Source organism: Fundulus heteroclitus, chromosome 18 (assembly GCF_011125445.2).
Source record: "Fundulus heteroclitus isolate FHET01 chromosome 18, MU-UCD_Fhet_4.1, whole genome shotgun sequence".
In the NCBI taxonomy this organism is placed as follows: Eukaryota; Metazoa; Chordata; class Actinopteri; order Cyprinodontiformes; family Fundulidae; genus Fundulus; species Fundulus heteroclitus.
The window spans coordinates 17,898,616-17,925,455 of NC_046378.1; the positions used below are offsets into that span (position 1 = coordinate 17,898,616).

Genomic DNA, 26,840 nt, shown 5'->3' on the forward strand with positions numbered 1-26,840 from the left:
AGCCCATTTCTCGAACAAAAAGTTAGAAAATAGAGAAAATGTGCAGAGACCGTTGCATAAGACTTGCAATCAGCAGGTCACGTTGCACAGTGCATATGTAAAAAAAAAATGCGCATGGTTTTATTTTTGTATCTTCAGTGGAGTAATGCACACGATTGTTCAGGTTGGAAAATTTATTTAGCAAGTATTTAGAACTCATTGCCGCTGATTTGTAAGTGGCTTTACTGCTTATTTCAATGTTTTCTTGGAAGTGCCGAGAAGTTAATAACACTCTTTGTTGTTGGAAGTTGCCCATTTTAATGGGGAAGCTATAAAACATCCTGAGGCGTACCTGTTCGGTCAGAGGGAGGGGATGGACGTGGTGGAGAGGGGGGCGTTTCCAACACGCACTGCGCGCTCTGATCTCAGACATTAGTCATAGTTTGGGGCACTGTAGGTTTAAGCGACCCACTCTCCCAGAGCTGCGTGTGTGAAACTGTGAACAGATCCGCCTCATTGATCTCAAACTGCTACCGGAGAGGAAGTCGAGCTGGAATCAGAACAGGATCTTAAAGCCGTTTGTCTGCGATGGACCGGCCGGTGCGCGCTGGCTCAGGGGGGAAGTAGACGCCTCATTTAGCGGACTGATCTTCAGTTTTTGACACGATTAGGGGGGAAAAAAGTGAAAGAATGACAGCTGCCTTGCATATAAGAAATAGTCGTGAATGTAGACTTCAGTTTAAGATCGAGCTGTAAAAGTGTTCGCGTAGTCCTCCTACTCCAGACCGCGCCAATGCTGGAATGGCTTGTGGCTTTCTGTGTTGCGATCCTGGTGGTCTATGTGTTTGGTCTCGATGCTTTCCGTCAGAAACCGGGCTGTTCGCAGCTGCCAGCCGACGGCGACAGTGTCGGCTCGGTGTGCGCGGAGGTGGCTGATGGCGCGGATGAGAAAACACGCACCGTGGCGCTCGTATGCAAGCCCTCCGCGCTGGCCAAGTACCTCCAGAAGCACTGCAGGACTTTCGGCCGGTTCTCTCCCTGCGACGGCTGGACGTGGAGAGCCAGCGCCTTCCTGCAGAGCGCCTACGAGGCGTGCTGGCCGTGCGAGAGCCCGGTTCAGTTCGTGCGGGACAACCTGCAGCTGAGCGACGACGGGCTGGTGTCCCTGGACTGGGCTGTGCCGTCCTACCACAGGAGACGCCGGACTTCCAGCCACTCCACCAGCCCGGTGCTGCTCATCATCCCCAACTCCTTCGGGAAGATCACCAGGAATGTGATTAAGGTAAAAAAAACGCCACACTTCTGTTGCACAACAACGATAAAACACTCGGTCTTTGACTAAATTAGACTGCAACCGTGTCTCAAACTAACAACAGGTTAAAAGTTGATGAGGTGAACCGACAGATTGTGCTAAATAACTGAAGCGCAGGGCGTGACGCGTCAGGGAGCTTTGCGGTGTTATTTTTCCTCCACTTATTGCGTCTTGCATGTAGGCCAAAAAGTTTTGGTCTCATCTAACCTGAGCACCACTCTCTACATATTCAGTCTCTCCTAAAGGACTATCTGTAGACGACTGTTTGGTGAGATTTTCTTTTAACAGCTTGTTTTACTTGCAAATCTTCCATAAAGTCCAAATATGTGGACTGCTGTCAGGCTGATGGGCTGTCCACAGATCCTCCCACAGAAGCTGTGCATCTCTGCAGCTCCTCCAGAGTTATCTTGGGCTTTTGCTTCTCTAATACATTGCTTGTCCAGTCTGTCAGTTTAGTTGGGCTCTGTGCTTTTAGTGGCATTGCAATTCATGCATCCTCTTTGCATTTACAGAGGACTGACTGATGAGATGGCTGTGAGCTATTCAAAGTTTGGGATATTGTTTTATACTTACACTTCTCCACAATATTCTCCCTGACCTTTCTGTTGCGCTTCCCTTTCTTCAAGATGCCGAGGCCTTTTACAGAACAGCTACATTAACAGTCAAATTCAATAACTTAGAATATTATTGAAAAGTTGATCTATTTCAGTAACTCAGTTCACTAAGGGAGACACATAAAATAGACTAACACAGGCTGATGATGTTTAAAAGCCTTTATTTCTGTTCATTTTGTTTGTGTTCCCACCTCCAGTTAACAAAAAAAAAAGAAAAACAGCATTTAAGTATAGAATATTGCTCCAGACCAATAAAAAGGCAACATTTTTATGCAGAAAAGTATGTTTAAAAGCTGCTTAAAGGTTGTTGTTTTTTCAGAAAGTACTTTTAATCTGATAAAAAATAAACTCTCAGAAATGTGTATTCTAGTTTAATAAATATGATTGTGGGCTATATCAAGATTAACTTACATAGGTGTGGTCTATTTACTGATTAGGCAACAGCTGAATAATTGGTTGCACTCAATTATAGATAGGGGTATCAGACTAAAGTCTGGATTTTTTTTTTAAATCTAATTTAATGAGTGTAAATACTGTTGCAAGGGGCTGAAAATGGCATGTCAACATAATGTTAAAAATATGTTTGATTTCAGTGTAATTTTGTTATTGTCAATTCTAACAGGATCATGTCTACATTTTTGCACAGTCGAATGTGTTACTGTTGAAATAGAAGAAAGGGAAAAAAAACAGCAGTACAGGAAATTGTGTTGTTGTTGTTGTTGTTGTTGTTTTTTATTTGACTGATGGAAAAGCGTAATTTAATAGAGACTCATGCCATCTTGTCGAAGCTACTCTGAAAGATGCCAGCATCCCAAGCTGCCATTTGGGCAAACGGCAGCTTGCCTGGATGAAGCCGAGCATCTTTGGAGGAAAGAGAGCAGATGCAGCGACAGTCTTTCAACAGCTCCTTTCAATAGACCGACAGAGGTAATTGAGTGAGGGATTACAAAGCATCGCTTGACTTGCGAAGCCCAGGAGTGCACCGGCTGGGCGCTTTCACTGCTCAGGGCACCTGGCAACATGCCTCATTTCATGCTCTTAACCTCTATGTGCATATCTGTCACAGGCTCCCTGTCAACTCCGTGTCATTAAAAAAAGAGCCAGCTTTACATGGGTGATGTTTTTAAACGTGGACGTGCTCAAAATTAAGCTATAAAAAATCAGAGGAAATGTGTTGGTGCAGTAGAAACCTCTCATTCAGACAGATCCGTGCCTCTTTGTTCTTCGTGCTCTCTGTTTGTGATGTTGTCATCCGGTCACATTTGAAAGACTCTGGAGAAACAATTGAGATTGCGTCTATCACTGGTGAGATTCACCGTGCAGAAAAGGGATCAGCGTAAGCGAGTGCACGAGCAGCACAGAGATAAAGGGGGCTCGTGTTGTGTAGGCATACACACTTGTGTCTGTCTGTTACAGACAGAGAGATATGTGGGCTGCGATCTTCTGCTCCATTTTAATACAGAATTCAAGAATTTCCTAAAGAACGACCGGTCTGAACTCCAGCGATTCATAATTTTGCATACATATTTTTCTTATTCAACTTCTAATCCAGTGTCTAATCTACTCCAAAGTTTGCCTCACGGAGTGAAAATTTAGGGCTTTATTTTTGCCTCAGGCATGGCGATGACGACGATAGGGATTTTGAAGCACAGAATCGCAAACTTTTGACTGCAGTGAAACTAATTTTAAAGATTGGATATTCACACTGCTCTGATTGGGTGGAGTATTCCTTGGGTTAAATCTGATGCTGGCAATCTGCTGTACAGAGCAGCTGCTCTCTGCCTTCTCCTTGTTCCCGCACACAGTGGTTCTATCAGGGGCCGTGAACAACTTTTTCAACCAAAACACTTTTTAGAGACAAACCTTAATTCAATTCAATTAAATTTTATTTTATTTTATTTATATAGCGCCAATTCATGAAACTTATCATCTGAAGGCACTTTATAAAGTCAAATTCAATCATATTAAACAGATTGGTCAAAGATTTTCTATATAAGGGAACCAGTTGATTGCATCAAAGTCCCGACAAGCAGCATTCACTCCTGGAGAAGCGTAGAGCTACAGAGAGAGTCGTCTGCATTGTCCATGACTTTGCAGCAATCCTTCATACTGAGCAAGCATGGAGCGACAGTGGAAAGAAAAACTCCCCATTAACGGGAAGGAAAACCTCCGGCAGAACCAGGCTCAGTATGAACGGTCATCTGCCTCGACTGACTGGGGGTTACAGAAGACAGAGCAGAGACACAACAAGAGAGACAAATAAGCACAGAAGCACACATTGATCCAGTAATCTGTTCTACATTAGATGATAATAGCCGGTGAGCTGTCTTCTCTGGATGATGTCACAGTTGTCCCTACTATGAAGAAAAAAAAAAGAGAGAGAGCAAAAAGTTAAAAGCTGAAATGACAACAGTCATTTCAATGTAATGCATAAGAGCTTTCATTGTGTGTAAAATGAGAATAATTGGTTGTTAGCACGCCCCTCTGCATATAAAAGCTGAAGCAGGCGGAGCCGAGTGCCCGGCCAAGTGGATCCTGTGGAAAAGAGGCATTAGTATTTAGAGCTCTGAGGTGCAGCTGATCAGCTAGCCTGAGAGAATGGCAGGGTGCGTAGGGAAGAACGGATGGGGCAAGACCATGGAGGGCTTAAAAAACAAGTAAAAGGATTTTAAAATGAATCCCAAAATGTACCAGCAGCCAGAGGAGCGAAGCTAAAATATGGGTAATGTGCTCATATTCACTAACTCCTACATTAAGTGTAAAGGGATCAAGGCGAGTGGTGTCAAATGCGTGAATTACAATCTCAAAGTGCTTCTGAGAAAAAAAAATTGTTTTATTGTAGTCTCCAATGTTAAAATCTTGATCTGACGACTGACCTGATCCGATTATCAAATGCAAGCTTGTTGCAGCCTTTAAGCCAAGGTTAGTGATGCTTGTCTCAGTGGAGTTTCACCTGCGCTACCAAAAACACAACTTCAGTTTTACTTTCATTGCATTTTATGGGGTGGAGAGCCATCCAGTTCTTTGTAACGTAAAGACACTATACCAGTTATGTAGCACAGAATCCATTTTTCTTTGTTAATGGGACATAAATCTGAGGGTTATCTGCATAACAGTTTGAGGAAACACCATAGTACGAACCTGAATTTGAACAAATGAAGACAGAAGAGAAGAACTTTAATACAGTTTGGCATGTATCCTGTAGTCATAATCACCTTGATAAAGGTAAGAGGTTAAAAAAAATCCAAGGAAATACATGAATTTGCTGTTGGGCTTAGAGCCAGATGAGACATTAGATTTGCAGCTACATTGTATTTACCTCTGTAAAACAAGTATGCCAGGTCTGCACTAATATATAGGGAGTTATTCTTCTGTTTATGCTTAATTTCCCTTATGGGTAAGTCTATTTAGGGTTTGTATTGTTTTTGCCTTCAGGCAGATGGATTTTGGATAACCTCGGACACCCTCCTCTCCATCACAATGGTGCTTGAAACAGCTCATAGTTCCATGATGAACAGACATACCTTGTCATTCACAGGATACAACTCAGTGCTGCTGAGCTACAGCGGAAACCAGCTGTTTACATAAACTGTGCAAAATGGCATAAGCTCCCTTTGTCCTCAGTGTTTGACATTAGATCAGACTAAAATATTATTGGTTTATGTCAAGATTCAATTGTTTCTATAAGATAAATGCAAGAATAATTAGAAATGAAAGGTATTAATAAGTCTGACTATTTTCTTCAGAGTCAGAAGTTTATAGTAAAAATACCAAGATTTCTACACATTTAAACAATTTAGGAAAGCCCATGTGATGATGTCATGGCTTTGTACGCTTCTGATAGGGTAATTCACAACGTTTGCGTTAACCATAGTAATCTGGATGTATCTTAAGGCAGCAAACACACTATGTCCTTGTGTGACATGAGGACATTGAAAGAAATCAGCCAAAATATAGATAAAATGTATAGAAGATAATTTTGGACAGTCCACAAGTCTGGTTCCTCCCTGGGTACGATTTGCAGATGTGTCTACTTCAAAACATCAAATTACAAGTATTTACACATGTACACCCAAGCCACACATGCATCAAGAAGTGCATTTTTGAAGGAAAGTCTTTATTGCAATGTAGCCACTTTTCAAAACAATTTAATCACTGCTAATCCAGGTTTTTTTTTTTTGTTCTAGTTTTTGATTTTACTTTTTCCTTTTGTAGGTAATGTCTCAAGGAGCTCAGACCAAAAGATGTGGTGCTCGTTTTTCAAAGGTGTCATAATATTTGCCAGAAATGACAATAAGTTACTCAATGCTATCAGTATGCGTTAATAGAAGTCCTATATAACACAGATTAATATAATGACCTTTTACAAGAAGCGGTTGGGTAAAGTCTTGTTAATCTTAAAAAAAAAAAAAATTACCCAATTGATGGACAACCACTAAACCTCTAGAACTACAACCAGCCCAGGTTTTCACATTCCTAAATGCACAGTTCACCAGCGGGTCGCTGATAATATGCAAGTGTGTCTGCTTGAAGCTAGAGAATTTGTCCAGTGCTTATTAAAAAAAAGCCTAAAGCATCTTGCACCTGAAGCGAGACAAAAACTGCAGAAGGAACCCACAAACCAGCTAAACCATAATGTCACTATCTCTCTGAAGTACCGTCATACCCTTCAAAAATAGTTTCAATGCAGCCAGCAGTTACTCTTCAATTTTCTTTGCCAGAAATAATTTGATGTGTCACAATTTTGTGTAGCTCCTTGATGTTTTGTGTTTATTTGGAGATAATGGAAAACCATTACCCTCATAAACTTTGACTGTGGGGCCAAAAAAGCTATAAATTTTCCCAGACATTCTCTTCAGCAGTTTTTAATCTTTTTTTTTTCATCCTCATCTTTAAAGACGTCACACTGGAGGAATTGCGCTATAATGAAGGTGTGGAAAGACATGTAGGAAGGAGCCAAGCGTTCACTGTTGAGAGAAGTAATTTTAAAACCTTCAAATGTCCCTGCCAGCAGACATCCAGCTGTTGTACCCGTCTCACCTTACATTATTAACACCCTTCCTGACAGAGTGGATTTGTTGAGCACATCATGACCTAGTTAAGATGAATTTGATGTGCTTTACCCATTGTTTGTGCTTTTCTTGTTAAGCATTGTTTTCTTGTTAAAGGCACAGACAATAATAGTTGTATATTGTAGGGATCTTTTGCAATGCACCCCTGAACTATTTGTCCTTTCATAGTCCAAGCGGAGCGAAAGCTGCTTTAACTGATTGCATCTCTAGTGGGATGCAGTTTTAGCCTGGCTTCAGTACAGTTAAAGTAGGAAAGATTTACTGGTAGTCATAAGTGTATCACCCCAGGATGCAATTCTAGAGGGGAAAAAAAACCTTCCAGGCTTGTTTCATCATGAATACAAGAAGTGGCATGATATACCTGTCTCATTAGTCACCACGAATTATGGGTATCCAATTCAATGCTTTGCACAAGTATTTTAATCTTGCCTTCAAGCTGAATTCTCGCGATATTTGTGCATCCCCCAAAGACACTAGAATCCATCTTGTCCCACTCCTGTCTAAATCGTTTCGGCCCGAACCAAAGAACGATTCAAGTCAATCACGCTAGAGTATTATGGTTGAAGGCGGTACATGCTAGCTGTGATGAAAGCAAGAGCTGCCTTGCCCACAACCGAAACCAAAATTAACATGGGAGCGCACGATTCCTTCTTTGAAAGAAGAAGAGCAAGAAGTGCGTTGACCAACGTAACTAGTTGTGGTTTCGCCTGACGCCTGCTGCTTACAACACTTTCATCTAATATCGTGACTGGCTAAAACCAACCCTTGGTAGGTGGGCCTAGGTGTCGCTTTGCCCAATGAGCTTGAAAAGCTCCGCTGAATGTCCCTCCTTTCCCCGAATGGATTCGATGCAAGCAGGCCCAGATTAATAATGTGTAGAACGGAGAGTGCTACACAAAATCCGTCTGGCTTACCAGGTTACTGGTATTTAGATCCACTTGATATTCAACACACATTTTGTCACAACAACCACAACATTCAATGGGTTTTACTGGGATTCTATAGGTTTGGTCATAAACCTGTACGTTATACTTCTCACAGAGAACTGTTACATGCAACATTCAATCCAGTGGAAAGGAGAACTTCAAACACACCAAGGCATTACAGTCCACTCAAAGTCCCAAACTGGCTGACAGGCTTCTTTTCCTACTTCCTTCCTTACCGAGTGCACTATTCAGACAGCACTTATCACGATGACCGCTGATACACTTCTGCTTTCAATAGAGAGTCTTTACTCTATAAGGGTATTTGACTTGAGCTGTAGAAGAAAGGTAACCTGCTCCGCCTAGCTCCACTCACATCCATCTGGGACATCTCCATAGGAATTGCCTTTTTTGAAGGCTGGGCCTTATCAAAAATCCTTGCATATGATTGGCTAAGCCACTTGTCTGTCATCTTTATCGACGTGCTATTTCAACCACTCACACCGAAGCTAACCCGTGACGCTGAGACTGACGCAGGAAAAAAATAAACTTTTTTTTTTTTTTTAAATGTGTTTGCGGCTCTAGTGGCACGCGTTTTATTGACAGTGAGCTGACAGGAAGAGGGGGGGAGACAGGCGGCAAAGCGCCGTGGGTCGCTGCTAAGCAGAGCGAAATCCATATGGCTGGAGTCAGGTTAGAAGAAAGGTGCCCTGGTCAGATGAGACCAAAATAAAACTTTTTGGCCTATACCCAAAAATGCTGTGTGGCAGAAAACGAATGCAACATGTCACCTTGAACAAACCATTTCCATCTGCAAACATGGTGGTGACAGTGTAATAATGCTGTTATACTGCCAGGAGACTGGAACTGGTTAGAGAATTAAGGGCTTAAAGGAAAACTCTTGTTAATGTTTTAAAATGACTCTGTCAAAGTCCAGACCTAATTCCGATCAAGAATACGAGGCAATAGTTTTGATTCAATCTGACTAAATTTGAGTTAGTTTGCAAAAACGAATGAGTGCAAATTTAAAGCTATGTGCGAAGAAGGTTGAAACGTATTGCTTAATACTTGCAGTGAATAGTGGTGCCTCAAATTGTTTATTCTATATTCACTCAATACATACTGTATGCATTCCACACTTTGTAGACATCTTTGCATAAAAGTATTTAAATTGATGCATTATTTTCCTTCCAGTTCCGTTATGCATTACCTTGTGTCTGTCTGCCACATAAATCGGCAATAAAATACATTGAATTTTGGTTGTAATGTGACAAAATCCCTCCTGTTGTCTATATTTCACATGGAAACCAGAAACAAGATTCACAATCTGTCATTTCCTGTTGTTAGTTTTCTAAAGGTCACAGTTTGGTCTCTAAAATAATGTGACTGAATGGCACCAGAATGCAGTGAATTTTGCTTTTGGAGACATGGGGAAAATTACAGTTTACTTCTATTTTTTATGCTATTTGTTAAAAACAGGACGTGGCCGGATATTTGGCACAGCTATTTAATGAGTGTAATGGATCAAAAGATATTTAACCACACCTTTAACAGATGCTAAGTATGAGTTATTGTTTTTTTAACAAGAACAACATCTTTTTTTAAAATAAAATTCTACATTAACCACCTGGTTGACAGTATGTCACCTTTGCCTTGGTCAGTTTTATAACAAAACATGTAGTAAAATCTATGATTGAAGACTAATACTATACAGACTTGTTGAACATGTTTTGTACTTTGGGAAAGCCTTTTATCAATTTCCTTCCTGCAATTTGAGCCAAAGAAATTGGTTGGTAATGCAAAACTGCTGATTTTTTTTGGCTTGATCACCCAGACCCTTTTTATGATCGGTGAATGCAGTTTACTGGGTTACAATGACAGCAATGCTCTTCAGTGTGGAAGTTATAGAGAAAAGAAGTCTGAAAGGTTCTCAGGTTCTCAGTCACAAAGGCATTTAAAAATTAAACGAGAAGAAGCACAGAGATAAAAAAAAAAACTTTTTAAAGGAAAGTGGATTTTGTTTGTCACGTTGACTTGTATGCAGTTAATTCAGGCTGGAAAGGCTGATTGACTCACAGCCAAGGTGCTCTGTTGTTTCCTTCTGAGCCTTAAACCTCACTCTGTTGTGCTAACTAATATGACAACTTCAATGGTTATCCTTTGTAGTTTCTTTTCCTTTCATTTCAAGAATGAAAATTAATCCTATGTTTATTTATTGGTGCCTCTTATTATAGCTCTCAAATAGTAATTTGAATCAACCAAAATCCACATCAGCAGGTGGAAGCTTTACAAAAATCTGAGATCACAAATTGACAACAAATGATGTCAACTGGGTGCATCTAATTTTAAATGCATTCTTGGAATGCTTCTAAAGAGCAAAATAAGACAGAAAATTTGTCTTTTTTTTTTGTTTATACTGACAAGTAAACCTTAAGCCTTTGATAAAGGTAACGAAAGGTGGATAATCTAACATCTTGAAGAACATAACTGCCTTCAAAATTCAAACCAAGTTAGTGTGTCTCACCCATGAGTCAATAACCTGGAACCCATCAAGGATCCATCCTTGATGGGTTCCTTGATGGATCTTAGCAAATCCAGTTTACTGGCACAATAAAATAAATCTTGTCTGTTAGTTCTGAAATGACTATTAACAGTCTGTGCAATAAATATGTGCCTATGGAGGAGCATTTAGACAAAGTGAACTGAGCCCATCTTTTCGCTCTCTGATGCTTTGCTGCCTTCAAGGGTTTGTTGATGTCATTTGATTTAAACTCTAAAAATGTGGTCTTGCAAGAAATGACTCTTCATATTAAACCTGAACTGAAAGAGTTATTACTAGTCTGTAAAGGAAGCCGCTGGTAACTTTCTGTAGCTGTATGGTCAGAGCAGGGAGTTTGGTCCAGTATGGAGTCTCTGCTTCAGGAATGTATCACTGACCTGACATTTAATCAGCTCTGTTAGAAAACTGCTGAAGCAACTGCTGTTTATTTTGACTTTTTCTGCAATGGAACCAACCTTGCTTGCTGAATCCAGTGTTATTTTCAAGTTAGTATCCAAACGTGGTGCACTAAATAAAAGTGTTAATTTTTTTTTTGGTTTCCAATTTTAAAATGAATAAATATTAAAATTGCATGAAATGTGCAAGGATCTTCACGGTTCATGTGTCTGCATATGCAGACCAGATTCTTGTTGGGGGTTAAGTTTCTTTTCCCCGTCAAAGAACAAATCATCCTCTAGGTATGCCTTGGATCCACTGCGGTGCTGGTTTTACTCATCGCTCATTCTGCTCATGTTAGTGTGCTGGTGCTGGGTGTTCCTTTGTGTGGCTGGATTAATACCTCAGCTGGCAGACATTAGCAGGACCGGAACAGCTCACACTTGGATTTCTTGTCTCGTCTCAGCCAGCAGATTCAAGCAGACTGTCAAAACTGTGACATAATGTTGCTCCACATTTTCGGGAATTCAAACTGAAGTCTGCAGAGATTCATATTCATATATGCCTTCTGCTCATGTGATGCACTTGAATAACAACGATTTCCTCCTACTCAGGGAAAAGAAGCTAATGAGTGAGTATATGATCGATGATAACAGCTTATTATTGCGCATTACTGACCCTGCCTTGTCGTGTGGCGAGCAGAGTAAATCTCCTTCTAAGCATTAGTTGTTGCTGCAGTTGATCTCTGCTGTCAGTGTTTGATCCAGTGATTCTGCTGCTTCCCCATCATTCAGGTCTATTTATGTGGAAACGAAGCAAAGCGTAACTTCTTTCCCAAATCTGTCAGCTGATATGCGCAAAATAAACCGTATCCTGTTAATGACACACTTTTGGTGAATAAAAAAAAGATTGTGTACAGGTAGATATGACTCTGACTGTGAGATTGTACTTTGATTAAAATTTGATGGATTTGAAAAAATGTTTAGACTTAATGGGATTATCTATCACTGGATATAAATTGGACCTGTTTTTCTTGTAAATGGCTTTGAAATTACATTTTTTATATCTGCACAAGTCAGTTTAATTTATTTTGTTTTATTGTGGGCTTGAATTACAAAAAACGATAGCGGCCTACTATGACGTGTAATTTATTACAGAATACCAGGTTATAATTTTTCACCTCCTCTGTTTGAATATGAAGCAAAATGTTGCAGCCTTTTCAAAATCAAATTGCAGTTTTCTCAAACTCTAATCTAAGAAAAAAAAGTTTTGTAGTTGTTTTTCTTTAGGATTTTTTTTTTGGGGGGGGGGGGGGGCTATACCACAAGTGGGCTTAAAGTGTGAATATGGCTTTTGATCAAATTTTTTTTTTATTTAGTGATAAGAATTTAATGAAAACTACACACATAGTTACAGTGTGTCAAATAAGTCCATACTGTCTTTTCACATTGTTTTTCGTACATGTAAAAAAAAGGTGTATGGTGCATATAATCTGTCACTGGGGTAGTACCATCCTGTGATTGACTGGGGACCTGTGCAGAAGGTTCCCCACCTCTTGCTCAATGATTGGAGGGGATGGGCTTATTCCTAGGTAAAGATAAACTGTCCAGATATAGACAATGGATGGACGGATAGATGGTTAGGGGTTCTTGGTGGCACAGCTATTAGCACTGTTTGCTTTTCAGCCAGAACATCTGTCCTGGGATCTTTCTTCCAGGAGTTATGTTCTCCACTGGCATGCAGGGTTTTTCTCAGGGTACTCCAGCTAGCTCTCACAGTCTAAAAATATGTAAAATAATGTGTTGTTGCTTCCATCCATCCACTGTCTATACCTGATGCCCATCTCCAGGGCCAGAGGCATGTACACCCCGAACAAGTGGCCAGCACATCACAAGGTTATTCTAAATTGCTCTGAGGTCTGACTCTGATTTTTTTTTAGTGTTTTCCTGCGATGGACTGTGGACTTGTCTAACGTGTAATATCCTCAAAGTAACCACTCCCTTATACTAGAAAGAAACCTCCAACAGAACAGTTTTTAGTATGAGCAACCATCAGCTCGTAATTCTTCAATTAGTTATAAAGTATAAGAAATGCATTGTATTAAAGTAGGTTATAGTTTTAATAAACTGCAGACACCCATTATGCAGTTATCTTTGCGGAATTCTTAAATTTTAAGTGTTGAAATAAAAGTCATCCAGCTACAGTCCAATTAAAATGGTTCAACCACCCAGGTGTCTTCGGCAATGAATATACAGATCAGCAGCTGTTTGCCATTAACAACAACAGTTTCTGCTGTTATGACTTGCTGCAGCTATGAATAGCCAGATACTCTGCATTGGCAAAGGCCTCCAGTTCATTTAAACTCTTGGGTTTGCAAGTTGCAGTCACCTTTTTCAAATCTCATCAGATATATTCATCATGGTTTTATTGAACTTTTACATGCTGCCGGTTTCCAGTGACAGCGGAAACAAAGCTGCTCAATAGCATTACTGAGCCACCATGCTTTACTGTTGATAGTGTTTTGTTTTGTTTTGTTTATTTGTTGTTGTTTTTTAACCCATTCTACACTTTGCCTTCTCCATACAAATTGCTGATTCTAGTTTTGATTCAAAAGTCCACAGAACAGAAGCCTAAAACTTCTTTGGCTTATTGGTTTAGAAGCAAATTGGTGCTGACATTTCTTATGTTTTTGGGTCAGAAGTGGTGTACGCTTTGATCAGAAATTCAGTTCTTCAGTGCTTAGTGTGTACCTTACTGTAAAAACTGAAAACTCACTGGCTACAGCTACCATGTTTTGCTGCAGGTCATTGACAGCTTGTCAGACGGTTTTGATTCCTCGCCTCGCCAGGAGTGTAGGAGCAACTCTTAAGGGAACTATAAGCGAAGTTTCACCTCTAGGTGTTGAGCAATGTCTGTAGACCAAAACCAGAGGTGTGATAAGCCACACCTAATTTTAAATTTTTTGTCGAAGAAAGATTGCCCTGAATGTACGCGAGGCTCACGCCGGGCTGCATTAATCAATGCTATCTTTGTTAGCTGGGCTAGCAGCTACTCTCCACTCATAACAGCAATGCCTGACCCATTGCTGGTCAAACTCCACCAATTAACCCACATGTCACAATTGTAGCATTACACTGAATCAGACCAGCATAGCAACACAAGTCTAACAAGACTGTAATACCCACAAAACACAACATTTCACTTCATGTTGTCACTTACCTGTCCAGGAGGACAAAAGCTAGCTCTGAGTCAAACTGGAGCTGCTTCTGCCCTCGAAATGCTCTCCACTTTGGAAACACAAGGCCAATGTTTATCCTTCATTTTGTCTCTTTCCTTGTCTCACCAGTTCTTTGCCAAAGACCGTTGTTTTTCTCTGTGGCAATAATGGGTTCTGATCGTGTTCATGTGAACATATCAGTGGCATTTTATGAGCGGGGAGGGGCTAAGCCCTGAGTGGGAGCTATTCATGTGGACGTACATGCACACACGGCCATTGGGGGGCCGTACCCATGCTGGACTGGAAGCTGTGATTTATTTATTTTTGGGTTTTTTTTTTTTTTTTTTTTACATCAGAGTGACCAACTTTGTGTTATTTCTATCTCGGGTTGTCAAGGTGACATGCTAGCCAACTACGGATAGAAGGGGGTGGGTCACTGAGTCATATATTCGTAGCGCAGCCTACTTATTCAGAGACGGCTGTGGTCACCGCCGCTAGTGCGACTGCTGCAGCATGGATATTCACACTTATTTCCAAACAAATACAAATGTCAACGGAGCAAAACGACAGTGAGCAGGAAGCAGCCATTACTTTCTGTTGGTAACATGAGCACTGAAGTCAACACTGGAGTAAACATTCATGCTTAGAAGAGTTAACTAGGCAGCTAGGAGCACAACAAACAGAACTGAGCACTGAAACTCAGCCAAATGGAAGAAACTTAGGTTACTTGCAGGCAGAAGGGAACACTACTTTGTTCTGATCCTTGTGTTCCTCAGCTGATGTAGTTACCTCTCCTAGTATGAATGGTTACTTCTGTCGGTGTTCAGCCTGACATCAGTTTACCACAGTGCTTACGCTTGACTTTTGAGTTAATTGAATGGACACAGCATTACACTTAGTGTTGCCAAATCTGACTGATATTTTCCAGCCCAAAGACAAGATAAAATACCCCCCCCCCAAAAAAAAAGTATTACACACATAATAAAGAATACTCCATTAGCATTCAAGAGCCCTAAAGTAGAGAGAAAACATTGCACAATTCTCACAGTGTGCCCAATGTAACATTTGTATTTCACACACAGCCATGAAATGTTTTTAAGCTGATCAGTAGAACTCATCCCCATTTGAGGCATTTACAACTACACTGACCATTTCAGAGTGACACTTGACTAACCTGTGAATTGTAGCCTAATCATTGATGATGCAGGTTCGACAGATTCCACACATTTCAAGATAAATGAACTAATAAAATGCGTGCAAGGAAATCACATTTAATTAAAATGTAGAAGTTTTAACTTTTCTGCCACACAATGACTACAATAATTTTCCTTTTAATTATTACTAAAAACTCACCAAATGTTGTGAAAAGCAGCCCAAATGTTAACCACCCGCCCAATGCTATTTTTCCAGCCAATTGTGTCCAAAAGATGCCCAATTGGGCAGAAACCAGTCCGGTCTGGCAACACTGGAAGACAACACTTTTTTCTTTTAGATTTTGGGATTTTGTTGAGATATTTTCCCCCTTACGGCCGCTAGGAGTGGTCAGAGTCACTGTTCAACACTGCCACATTTTTTTATGTGCAGTTAATCGTTCTCCTCAACAGCCCAGCTATTTGAGGTGATACTTGAGGTGTTCTGTCTCAAAGACGAGACCACGCCTCATGAGGAAATGTTGACTATACTGAGGACTTGTTATCAGGAGATTGACTAATTTTTCAGACTGTAGTAGTCACTGCAAGTAGTACAGTATTAACAGTTTCATTTGGATGAAATCCTTGTGATGTTAATTATGCAGTGGTCTGCAGAAGTATCCATCATCCTTGGCCCTTTTTCGTGCCTTTTTTTCATGTTTTAACCTGGAATTAAAATGGATTGTTTGAGAGTTTTAATCATTTTATTTACAGAGCACGTCTACAACTTTGAAGATGCAACATTTATTTTATTGTGAAGCGAACAACAAATTGGACAAAGTAACAGAAAACTTTAGTGTGCATAACTGTTCATCCCCCCATAAAGTTTCGAAAGTCACCTTTGTTGGCTGCAAGTTGCTTTGAAAACGTCTCTATGAGCTTGCCACATCTTGCCACTGGGATTTGTGCCCAGTCCTCTTGGCAAAACTGCTCCAGCTCTTGCATGTTAGATGTTTTTTGCTTGTGAACAGCAATCTTGTTTTATTTAAATTAACCTTTATTTACACAGCTTGTCTCAATGAGATCCAAGATCTCATTTACAAGAGAGACTTGTTTTTATCAAACTGAAAACAACTAAAAGGTTGCAAAAACACTAACCATATTATAATTATTATTATTAAACATTTTATTATTATTATTATTATTATTATTATTATTATTATTATTATTATTATTATTATAAAAATATTTGATTCAAATTAGATAAGCTAATAACATATGACCTAAAAGCAGGAGCAACTTTTAAAGGAGTACTTCTTCATTTTCTGTGAAATACATTTTAATTCTTCTAAAGGAATCAACATGGATAGTTTCAGGTCCTGTTGCAATGGGTTCCAAGCTAATGGGAACCCATTAGGGGAAAAAAACTTGTTTCCCCAAGTTGTAATGGTACTAGCAGAGTGTTGACTGAGATAAAGTCCTGGGAGTAAACTCTGAGGCAGGGCTGTGTAAGGGACATGTAGGAGGATAAATAAGGCGGAACAGTCCAAGAATAGCCTTATAGATAAAAATGTACCAATGCCTGAATCTACAGGTTGTTAATGTTGGCCAGTTGACCTGAGAATATCAGGTAAAGTAATGAGTGAAAGATAGTCGTGAACCATATTGCGCCATGAGAGACAGCATCCAACATATGCAGAGAGGTGGCAGGTATGTTCATTTAAACAACGTAAACAACAAACAGAGGCGAGGAGAATGGCGGTGGGATTGAACACTTTAAATTAAAACTTGTAGGGTTCCTGGGGAAGGCTTGTGCGTATCTCCAGAACCTGAACTGTTCACCAGGGCTTAACTAAAACAAGGATAAAATGATGTCAAAAGGACGAAGGCTTCTAGCTCTGTGTGACGTTGACCAACAACAATGCAGCAAGAACGAATTAGCTAATGTATTTTAAAAGGTAGAAATAATCTCTTTCTGACTATATGTGCTTTATCTTACTCAGCAACTGGGGCTTGTTTTGGTTTCAGTTTTATCTGAGCATGTTACAACTTTGTTTTGAGTTAGTGGTTTCAAAAGGGACGGCGCTCTATAAAGAGGGATTGTTTAATTCTCTGACATTTCAAAGAGACCAGGCCACATTCGTTCAATAAGGAACATACTCACAAAAACAACAAAAGAGGATTACTTTAAATAACTCCAGCCTGTGAACTGTTCCCTATCGACCATTCCAGCCTCACATTTTTGAGACATTGGCTCATTTATTTATCCCGTTTCTGCTTTGTTTCTCTACAGTTATGTGAATCGGCTCTGTCCCACGGATACCTGCCTGCCGTCTTCAACCGCCGCAGCCACAATGGCACCCCTCTAACCACCCTGAAACTGCAGCAGTTCGGCGACCCTTCAGATCTGCGAGAGGCCGTGCGCTACATTCGCTACCGACAGCCCGCCGGACGGCTGTATGTGGTTAGCGAGAGCTCGGGGTCGGGCCTTCTCCTGTCCTACCTGGGGGAGTGCGGATCCTCCAGTTACGTGACGGCAGCGGTCTGCCTCTCACCCGTGTTTCGTTGCCAGAGCTGGTTCGAGAACGGGCTGTGTTGGCCCCTGCAGTGGTTGCTGGCGCTGTACCAAAAGATATGTCTCAGCAGGTAAGGAGGGAGAGATGAACAGAATTATAATTAGGGAGCTTTTACAATACATCCAGCCCACGAGGCAAGATGTTAAACCAAATGGGGTTCATTAGGCGAGACAGGACCGAAGCAATCTGGCTTTTTAAGAATTTAAAATCAGCAAGCATGTGACGGGAGCCTATGGCACAGGCTCAGCTGATATTATGAAATAAAGTCTTCGTCTTGTAGAGTTAATATGTTGCTGCCACCATGTTACATCTGCGAGTGAGGTTACTCTCAGGCCTATATATTTAAAGAGAGGGCTTTAAGATTGTTTGAGACTCCTATTTCAAAGTAAGAAAGGAAATACTTCTTTAATTACCCCCGTTGTGTTGAGAGTCACTGCAGGAACGTCTCATCAGGTTGACTGACAACACATTGGTTGCATAAGCCTCCACCGTGTTTAAGTCATTTGTTTGGCAGCATTTTGGGCACTGAGTAGAAAAACTAAACAGTGCTTCATGGCTTCCTATCAGTATTTCATAGTTTATGATGAACTGAGACTGCATTTTAGGATCTCTGGTGTGTATCGTACATACTCAGCTCGCTCAAACCTGAACTGGATAATTGTACACTGAAAGATAAGAATGAATGAAATATTTTTATTTAATTGTCATGCACACCTGGGCTTATAAGATTCTACAAACACAAAAGGATGGACCATATGTTCAACACCATTTCCAATATACCAATAATTTTTTACAACTTAACAGGATGCAGAGATGTCAGCCTCATTTTCCATTCTTTCCCCACATATCGTGCAACATAAAATATTTCATTTTCAAAGAACCAGCCCAACATTTCCCCTTCAGCCATCCAAAATAAATCGGGATTACTCTATTGAACTTTTTATAACAAACCACTTCTTAAGTTACTGTAAAACAGACAATAGAACATAAAATGAAATTCATCTTCCACTAAACGAAGGTCATCACACATTACATAATCCGTCCTCTAAAGGAATTCCTTTATAACGACCCACTTCTCTAGAGGTAACACTCCAGCTCTGAGCTGAGCGCACAGAGACCTCTGTCCTCTTTTTAAGAAAACATTTGACATAAAGCGCTGTGGAAAAGCAATCCTGAAATTCTACATATTTCCTTAGTTTAGGTTTATTTGGCAACTCGGCTTTCCACTGCACCTTATAAATGTCAAACATTTTCTGTCTGTGGTTTAATATTCTACACTGATTGTGAACTTACATTTGAAAATATTTCAGAGACCTCACTAGACCAGGGATATTTCTGGGTTTTATCGCAATTGAAAACTATCCTAGTGAGTCTATCATCGGGTAAACGCACTAAACGGTTCCACAGCCTGAGAAATTCAACCCCCTGCTTCACTATACAGGGCTCCCAGCCCATATTTCCCTCTGCAAAGATATTTTTTTAAAACACAGTTTAAAAAATGAAACATTTAATCTGTTAGTGAAAACAACACCAGATGTTTAAATGCTTTTTTTTTTGGTCACTTTTGCAAAGCTTGAAATTACAAGAGTTGTTGATATTGAAAAAATATATCTTAAGCTAATTTATTTAGGTTAAAAATAGTGTCAAAGTGTCAAAGACTTACTTTATACACATAGCCCATTATAGTTTACATTTATCTCACCAGAGGTAACTGCATGCTAACAACAACAAAGTTTTATTAGAAAGATTTCACTTTGTTGAGAAATGCTGTGCAGTTCTGACAATGTGAGATATTGTTCCAGAAAAATTGACAGTGCATAATTGTGAAAACGTAATTTATTCTCAAGTCACAGTCGAGCTGTTGTCACACTTTATCTTCCGCTTGGAACTGCCAAGTTCTTGCAAAGGGGAGAAAAGTAGAAAGCTCGTAGCACTTACCACACAAGAGCAGCGAGGGGCAGGTAACCTCAGCTCCCAGAGTGCCATGCCATGTCCCACTCCAATTTTAATGTCCTAAAGCGCATTGGAAAATTTAAGTGTTACAAATGTGTTTAGACACAGGGTGTTAAATATACAATCTGCTACTCTATAAGGATAAACTCGGGTCCTTTTTTACCTTGGTGTAATTATCTTATGAGCATCTTGAGAATTGAATGCTCTCTACACAGTGGCCGGATATCTATTAGCGTAAATAATCTGAAAATGTGACCAACTCACCCGGTGGGCAAATCTATGTATTTTAGGAATTATTTAAACAACCAATTAAAGTCCAAAGCAACTGCTGGTTCAGTGTTGGACCCGTCTAGAGGCTAGTGCATCGGTGAAATCTATGATAAAATATATTTTAAACAGCTTTGAGTAAACGAACACATAGCTTTCCTTTACCCAGGTTTTCCAGCTCCTGTTGGACTATAATAAACAACCTTTTATTTGACTTGACTCATGAGAAAATACCTTAATAGCACTAGAAATCTCTTTGTTAAAAAAAAAAAATAGATTTTTTTTTCCTTCTGGTTAGCCAAAAGGGGCATTTAAAAATTTAGCTTAAAGGATTGTCAGATACAGGTGCTCAGAAACCGTTTATTACAGAGGCATGGGCCATTGGGGGAAGCAATTATGTTGCCACAGCAACAGATGGCCTGCTTGTTGTCAACTTAGTGATTCTGAAAGACATCGTGACCCAGGTGAAGTTTCCCAAATCAAGGCTATTAGAGGATCTGAGACCTGTGCAGCTCTTCAGCATTGAATCACAGTTTTCCACTCATCGTCTCTGTTTTCATGTCCTGCTTTTTGTCCTGTATATTCATGTCGTAGGTATAGGACGGCACTGGGGAACGTCGTGCACACAGATGCTCTGTTCTCTAGCTGTTCCCTGCGTGGCGTGGAGGAGGCCCTGTTCTGTCAGTCTGGTTCTACATCAGGGAACAACAGTGGCTGCAGCGCTACCGGAGGCTGGGATGCTTACTGGGAACGCAACGAACCCCTGCGAGACGTGGACGAAGTGGCTATTCCTGTTCTCAGCGTGTGCGCTAAAGACGACCCGGTGCGAGGAGACACCCAGTCCTCCTTGCCAATGGAGCTCTTTGAGACAAACCCACACTTTTTCCTCCTTCTGACAGACCGTGGAGGTCACTGTGGCTTCTCCACCCAGTCCAATAGGAGGGCCAGTGGTGCGCTGGATGCAGATGGCTCTGTGGCTGCAACAGATACAGCGGGCAACCATGTCACCAACTGGAGTCACAAAGTCGTGCTGGAGTTCTTCAGGGCGACCACGGACTTCTTCAACGCAGAGGAGAGAGCCAAGCAGCTCGCTGCGAGGAGGAGGGGACTGGCAGGGGCAGCGGCAGGGAGGGCCTTTCGCTACCGCAGCGTTAGTACTTGTAAGCAAATGCCAGCATGTTCCCACAATATTCATGCAATTTATAACTGGCAGAGGTCATATACTCGATGAGTAAAGCTTAAAGATGGAACTATTGGGAATGTTTTGGAAATTCATACTATGTTTGTATGGTCAGACCTCCAAAGCTGATTTTCTTTTTCTTTTTATAATTAGCATTTCTGTGTCTGCTTTTGCCAAAAAAAAAAAAAAAAATATATATATATATATATATATATATATATATATATATATATATATATATATATATACCCTTTTGCCTGATGCATCACAATAACTATATAATTTTCAAAGTATCACGACATTGTTACAACTGCATATCCTGTCACAATTTTACAGTTTTGTGTTGGTGCACACTTAAACAAACTTTAAAGACCTTACAGCTACAAGTCAAAAACTCCACAGGTTGTCAGGTAAACTTACTCTCATACCCGTATGACGGCCATCTTGGCAGGTCAGGGAAACGGGACCTGGATGAAGGGGTTGGAACCTTTTTTTTTTTTTTTTTTTTTCCTCAAACTCTTAATGTGTGCTAACAGGCCAGATAAGTACATGCTTTTGTTATATTTAACAGCTGTGATGATACAAAATAAATGTGTTGTGTGTTTGCTGTATATATTTTTTATTCTACAGCTTGTTTTTGAGTTATTTAACGGCATACTATTTTTTTTTCTATTTCCGTTACTATTGTAATGATGCATATTCATACATACAAAGAGTGTTTTTTCCTGCTATCTTGACTGCACCTGTTGTAGTATTTGTTTAAGGGGAGGAATGTTCAAATAATTCACATTAGCTCAGTCTAATAATAGTGCTAATATTGTACACAAGGAAGACGGTTTATTTGTGTGTCCTCGTGTTCAGGGATGTGTCATTTCTACAGAGAAACTGCTTCTGCTGTTAATTCTGCTGTTTTATCATCAGTTAATCATGTGTCATTCAAACTTTTCAAAGTAACGTAATAGAAATATTCTTTTTTTATTATTTATACATTTGATTGGTGTATTGTTTTTGTACATCAAGATAATAAATTCTGAAAGGCTACAAAATTTGTGCTGAGAAAATAAAAACAAACAGCAAAAACAGATGAGTGTTCATGTGACAGTGAAAATGCAAATGACATCACATGAGAGAAAATCTTGACCGGCTTTTAAACTTTAATAATCCCTGGAGAGGAGGTGAAGGAGCAGGACGTAAGGGGAATGCAAAGTTTACAATAATCACCAAAACCAAAAATGTACCTGAAACAAGTAAATACCAGAGACTGACTGTATAAAACTGTATATTTGTAGATGATGAGGACTAGAGGCAAAGGCAAGGAGCGAGCATGGTACAAAGATAAGCAGTCTGAAGATGCAGACCTATTCAGTTCACAAACTTAAGCAACATTATTGGTTTCCCTCTGAGAAAAGTATATAAGAGCTATCTTGCGCAGGGACATCACTAATGACTCCAAATAACTCGCTGGCCTCCAGATTCCCAACGTGTGTGTGTCGGCAGCCGATCAGTACAGGCATATATTCATTTGGTTAATGTTATATGTGTGTTAATTGTTAGTGTTAAGTCATTCCCAAACCTCTTCAGTGGTATTCCTTTCACTTTGTGGCAATCTGACTTTCTTTTTTTTTCCATCTAAAACTGCCTAATCAACAAAGAGGCAGAGGTTGTCGGCCATTCACAAAAGAAGGTGAGTGCACACGGATTGGATATAAAAATCCACTTAGTTTAACTTTAAATGGTCCAGCTTTCCCTGTAAGATGATGTGGCAATGGTATGCTTTATTCTCTGTTATGAAATGCAATAGGGCTGCACCACATCAAGGAAACGCATCATTGTGGTGTTGTTGCTGAATGTTGCAGCGGCTAAATGGATTGCAGTTAATCTACGTAGTCCTGACTCATCTTTTGTTTCCATCGCTGCGATTCCCTCATCATTTCCTGTGAGCATTAACATCTCTGCCTCTAAGAATAAGCATCTGTTGTGTATCAAGGGAAATTAGAAGACCAACTGGCATGCAGCATCTGAAGTGCATTGCACTTAAAATATGTTGAGTATTGTAGTTATTGATATTGTGATGAAGACCGTGACTTGCTATATCGGGAAGCACTAATTGACAGTGAAAAGTTCAGTGCCTTGAAAAAGTAGTTACACCCCTGGCATTTTTTCATGTTTTGTTGCCTCAAAACCTGGAGGTAAAATGAAATGTTGGAGCGTTTATGTCGGTTTGTTTTCAGAACATGCCTACAAATTTGAAGATGTATTATTTATTTTATTGTAAAATGTAAATAATACACGATCATCTCCCAGAAATCCAGATGTAAAACCCTTGAGAAACATAAACACACCTTGGTTAAACCTGCACCCATCCAGTATTATTCAATGCCTCTCTCTCTCCTGCCGCTAAATGAAAGAAAACAAGTAAGACGATATCCAAACCTCGCATTTCGTTCATTCTTACCCCTGACCTCCAGTGACTCCGCTTTCCCCGCTGCCAGAAAAGTCCCCGAACTGATTAATTCCCCTCAGGACCTTGGAAGAAGAAACGATAAACTTCTCTTAGCTTCTTATTGCCAACCAGCATTTGAATCTACACAAAAGTTAAAATCATGACGGTAACAGGACAGCTTTACGGTTCCTGCTCCCTGCTATGATTGCTGTTGTTTAGTTTCTGAATAGTTTCAATAAAACTAATAACTACTCAGCCATCAAAAGCCATTCCGAATCATAGCTGCCGTGGTATTTAAAGATCATGCTTCTTAAACTGTAAGGATTCCCAAATCCTTCAGTTTTGCTGAAAGACAAATATTTTCTCTTGCCCTGCAGCAGATTTCCACCTGTTTCTCTGCTTGAGCGGTGTTGTGGGGAAGTAGGTCAGCTTCCACTTAACTGATGCCTTACTCAGAAAGTTTTACTTTGCCTATGATTTAAGTACTTTTGCAATGTTTTTGTTACCCTTTTTATAGCCTTAAATGTAAATAGTATATTTACACAAAGCTGAAACATAAACTAATTTCTTTTATTTAAAACGTTTTTATTTAAAACAAAGAAGCCACTTTAAAATTATGACATTTTAATAATTGTGGTTATACTATCTAATCATTTTTATACAAAAACTCAAAGGAATTATAGCTAAATTTAGTATTGCGAGTTAAAAGACATAATTTAATCATAAGAATTGACTCAATGATTGCGCCATCGTGCAAGTCCAGGCTTTTTCAGAAGCAATAAGGTGCAAACTGGGGGGGGGGACTTTTCCCTGCCAGTGGCATGACAGGGTTGCTAAGCAGCAGCTTCTCCAGCGCATGCATGACAGGGTATGTAAACAGAACACCATGGCATGCATGTAAGTGTTGACAATTCACATAAGAAGATATAGTTCACCCGAGATGTAGCCATTTAGGTCAAAGAAAAGTCCCTCCATGGAGCCTTGTTTCCTCCAGAGGATTGAGCATGAGCTTGAGGCGCATTTGGCCCCTCAAGCTAGATGGGGGCAGGACTTACAGTTCAAACTAAACGGTTTTCCTCATTTTATGCAGGATCAGGTATAGTTCCTTTAAGCACAAACACACAACTTTAGCAGGAATTTTCAAACAATACCGCACAGATTCCGATCCCTGTTTGCTCTTGATATACTGACACAAAAAAACAGATGTTAGCTGGTAAGTTAATCAGATCGTCTGTTAATGGCCCACAGTTGGCTACTTAACAAACCACTTGAGTTACCTTAATAAAAAGGGATTGGTGGCCCACATCGAAATATTTCTAAACAAGTAATTTTGCCTTTTGTAAGTAAGAGAAAGCTGTGCCAGCCTTCTCTCAGCCAGCTGACTTGCAGCGATCAGCAACAAGTGAGGGAAACATTTCCCTGGGACTGTTCTCCGTACAGCTGACAAAACTTCAGCGCTTTAGCAATTTTAAGCAATAAGAATGGTATGCTGCATATGTTGTCAATTTCAACGCTGTAATTTAAAAACTTTTCTAAACTTGTTGCTAATTTCCCCATGCTTAGGTTGTGCATTGTGCAAAAAAAAAAAACCATGTCACTCTATGGAAACGACTTATGATGGGAGTGTTGTATCCATTCAGAGTTTAAATTTAAAATTTGGCTTTCAATAAGTAAAAGAGAACCATATAGTTACAGAGCATTAGGAATCTGACATTTGTAGGTATTTCCATAGATTAGATTATTGTTGAAATTTTGTTTTATTTCAGTAACGGCGTTACTAACTGAGACGCATTATAGTAACTGCACACAGACTGATGTTTTCATGCCTTTATTTCTGTTAATTAGGATTTTGAGTCCTGCTTACAGCTAATAAAAAAACAACAACATTTAAGACCATAATATTGCATCAGATCAATAAAAAACAGCATTTTAATATAGAAATGTGGGCTTAATGAAAAGTATGCCCAGTACCTGCTTCAAAGGTGTTATTTTCAAAAAGTAATTTTAATCTGATAAATGAGCCTCATCATAATTATAATTATCGATAATTTATTGAGTATGAGTGCAAGTCTGCCCGCTGTGCTTCTCTCTTTAAAAAAGTTGTGAGACTTTCAGTAACAGACTGCTCTGGTGCCCCTAAGGGGTGTATGTGGAAAGAAGCGCGCTTAATAAAATTATTTTATGGGACACTATAATTTTCTGATCCTCCCTGAACATCCTCTTCACAGCACAGTTACTCAGCAACACGTCTTCGGTCAGAGGCTTTTTCACCGCTACAACACAGACCACTACAGAAGATTCTCCCTGCCCACAGCTATGATCATTTACAACGACACCCTTAAAATTTTGGATAAGAACTTCTGCAACATCTACTTTCATCTAATTTCAGATTTAATAAATTATTAATTAAATAAATTTTGTTCAATTACAAAGAAAACAAAAAAATAAATAAATAAAACATGACATATTAATAGAGGGGCTGCTTCATAGATAGAGTCTGCTTTTAATTCTGGTGTGTTATACTCTTTTATTTCGCTCCTTTAAACCTCAGCTGGGTTCCCTTCAGCACCACTTTTGCTTCCTTTTTCCCTGTTACTTCTGTTGTTTTTTTTGTCACATTTTTAGTTTTCTTTCTCATGATGGGTCATGCTCTAGCTTGTTGCTCTTTTCCAGTTTCTGTGGTCTATATGTATTCTCTACTAAGCCGCTTCTCTCAGCCTCTCAGTCCTGTTTCCCGCGCAGCTGACCTTCACTCTGCTTTTGACGAACCCGTGAAGCATTACAGTAATCACTTCTCCCCATTATTTGTTTAATTTCACTACCGGTCGGTTCTGACAATGGCTCCATCTGTGTTTTGGTTTAAGTAGGTCTATTGTTTTTGTTCTATCTTGAATGTACCATTTCTACAATTACTCTGCCTCCTGCCTTCCCGCAGTTCCTCCCAACAACGACACGTGACCGTAGCAGAATCTGTAAAGGTGTCAGTAACTCTGAATAAGAACAAATATGGTACAAGCTGTGCCACAGCAACATTTGTTGCCATCCAGCTGATGTTAAGAGATGGCTAAACTTCCCAACCATACAGTCTGCACAATGTTTGGCACCATAGGACAGCTGTGTCTGGTCAAGGAAGAGTAAGACTTGCAGTTGAGAGATTGCACGTTTGATTCCCGCTGCCCCACATCCAAGGGGAATATAAATGCAGTTCACTTACCGTGCCATCAGGAAAAATGTCTTCT

At 39.9% G+C, this 26,840-nt stretch overlaps 1 protein-coding gene across 1 annotated transcript; it reads left to right on the plus strand.

Moving 5' to 3' along the window:
• Positions 1-394: 394 nt before the first annotated feature.
• On the plus strand, positions 395-21,339 carry abhd15a (abhydrolase domain containing 15a). Its single transcript, XM_012877372.3, has 3 exons — positions 395-1,261; positions 17,476-17,828; positions 20,573-21,339. Exons 1-3 carry the CDS (start codon positions 773-775, stop codon positions 21,207-21,209), a joined length of 1,479 nt encoding a protein of 492 aa, XP_012732826.2. The 5' UTR covers positions 395-772; the 3' UTR covers positions 21,210-21,339.
• The last annotated feature ends 5,501 nt before the right edge of the window (positions 21,340-26,840 follow it).

Excerpts from the sequence above, each read along its gene's own strand:
- abhd15a (XM_012877372.3), top strand. The coding sequence starts at position 773 with ATGCTGGAATGGCTTGTGGCTTTCTGTGTTGCGATCCTGGTGGTCTAT. Across the intron at positions 1,262-17,475 it reads TCACCAGGAATGTGATTAAG|TTATGTGAATCGGCTCTGTC; the intron begins GTAAAAAAAACG and ends GTTTCTCTACAG. Across the intron at positions 17,829-20,572 it reads CAAAAGATATGTCTCAGCAG|GTATAGGACGGCACTGGGGA; the intron begins GTAAGGAGGGAG and ends TTCATGTCGTAG.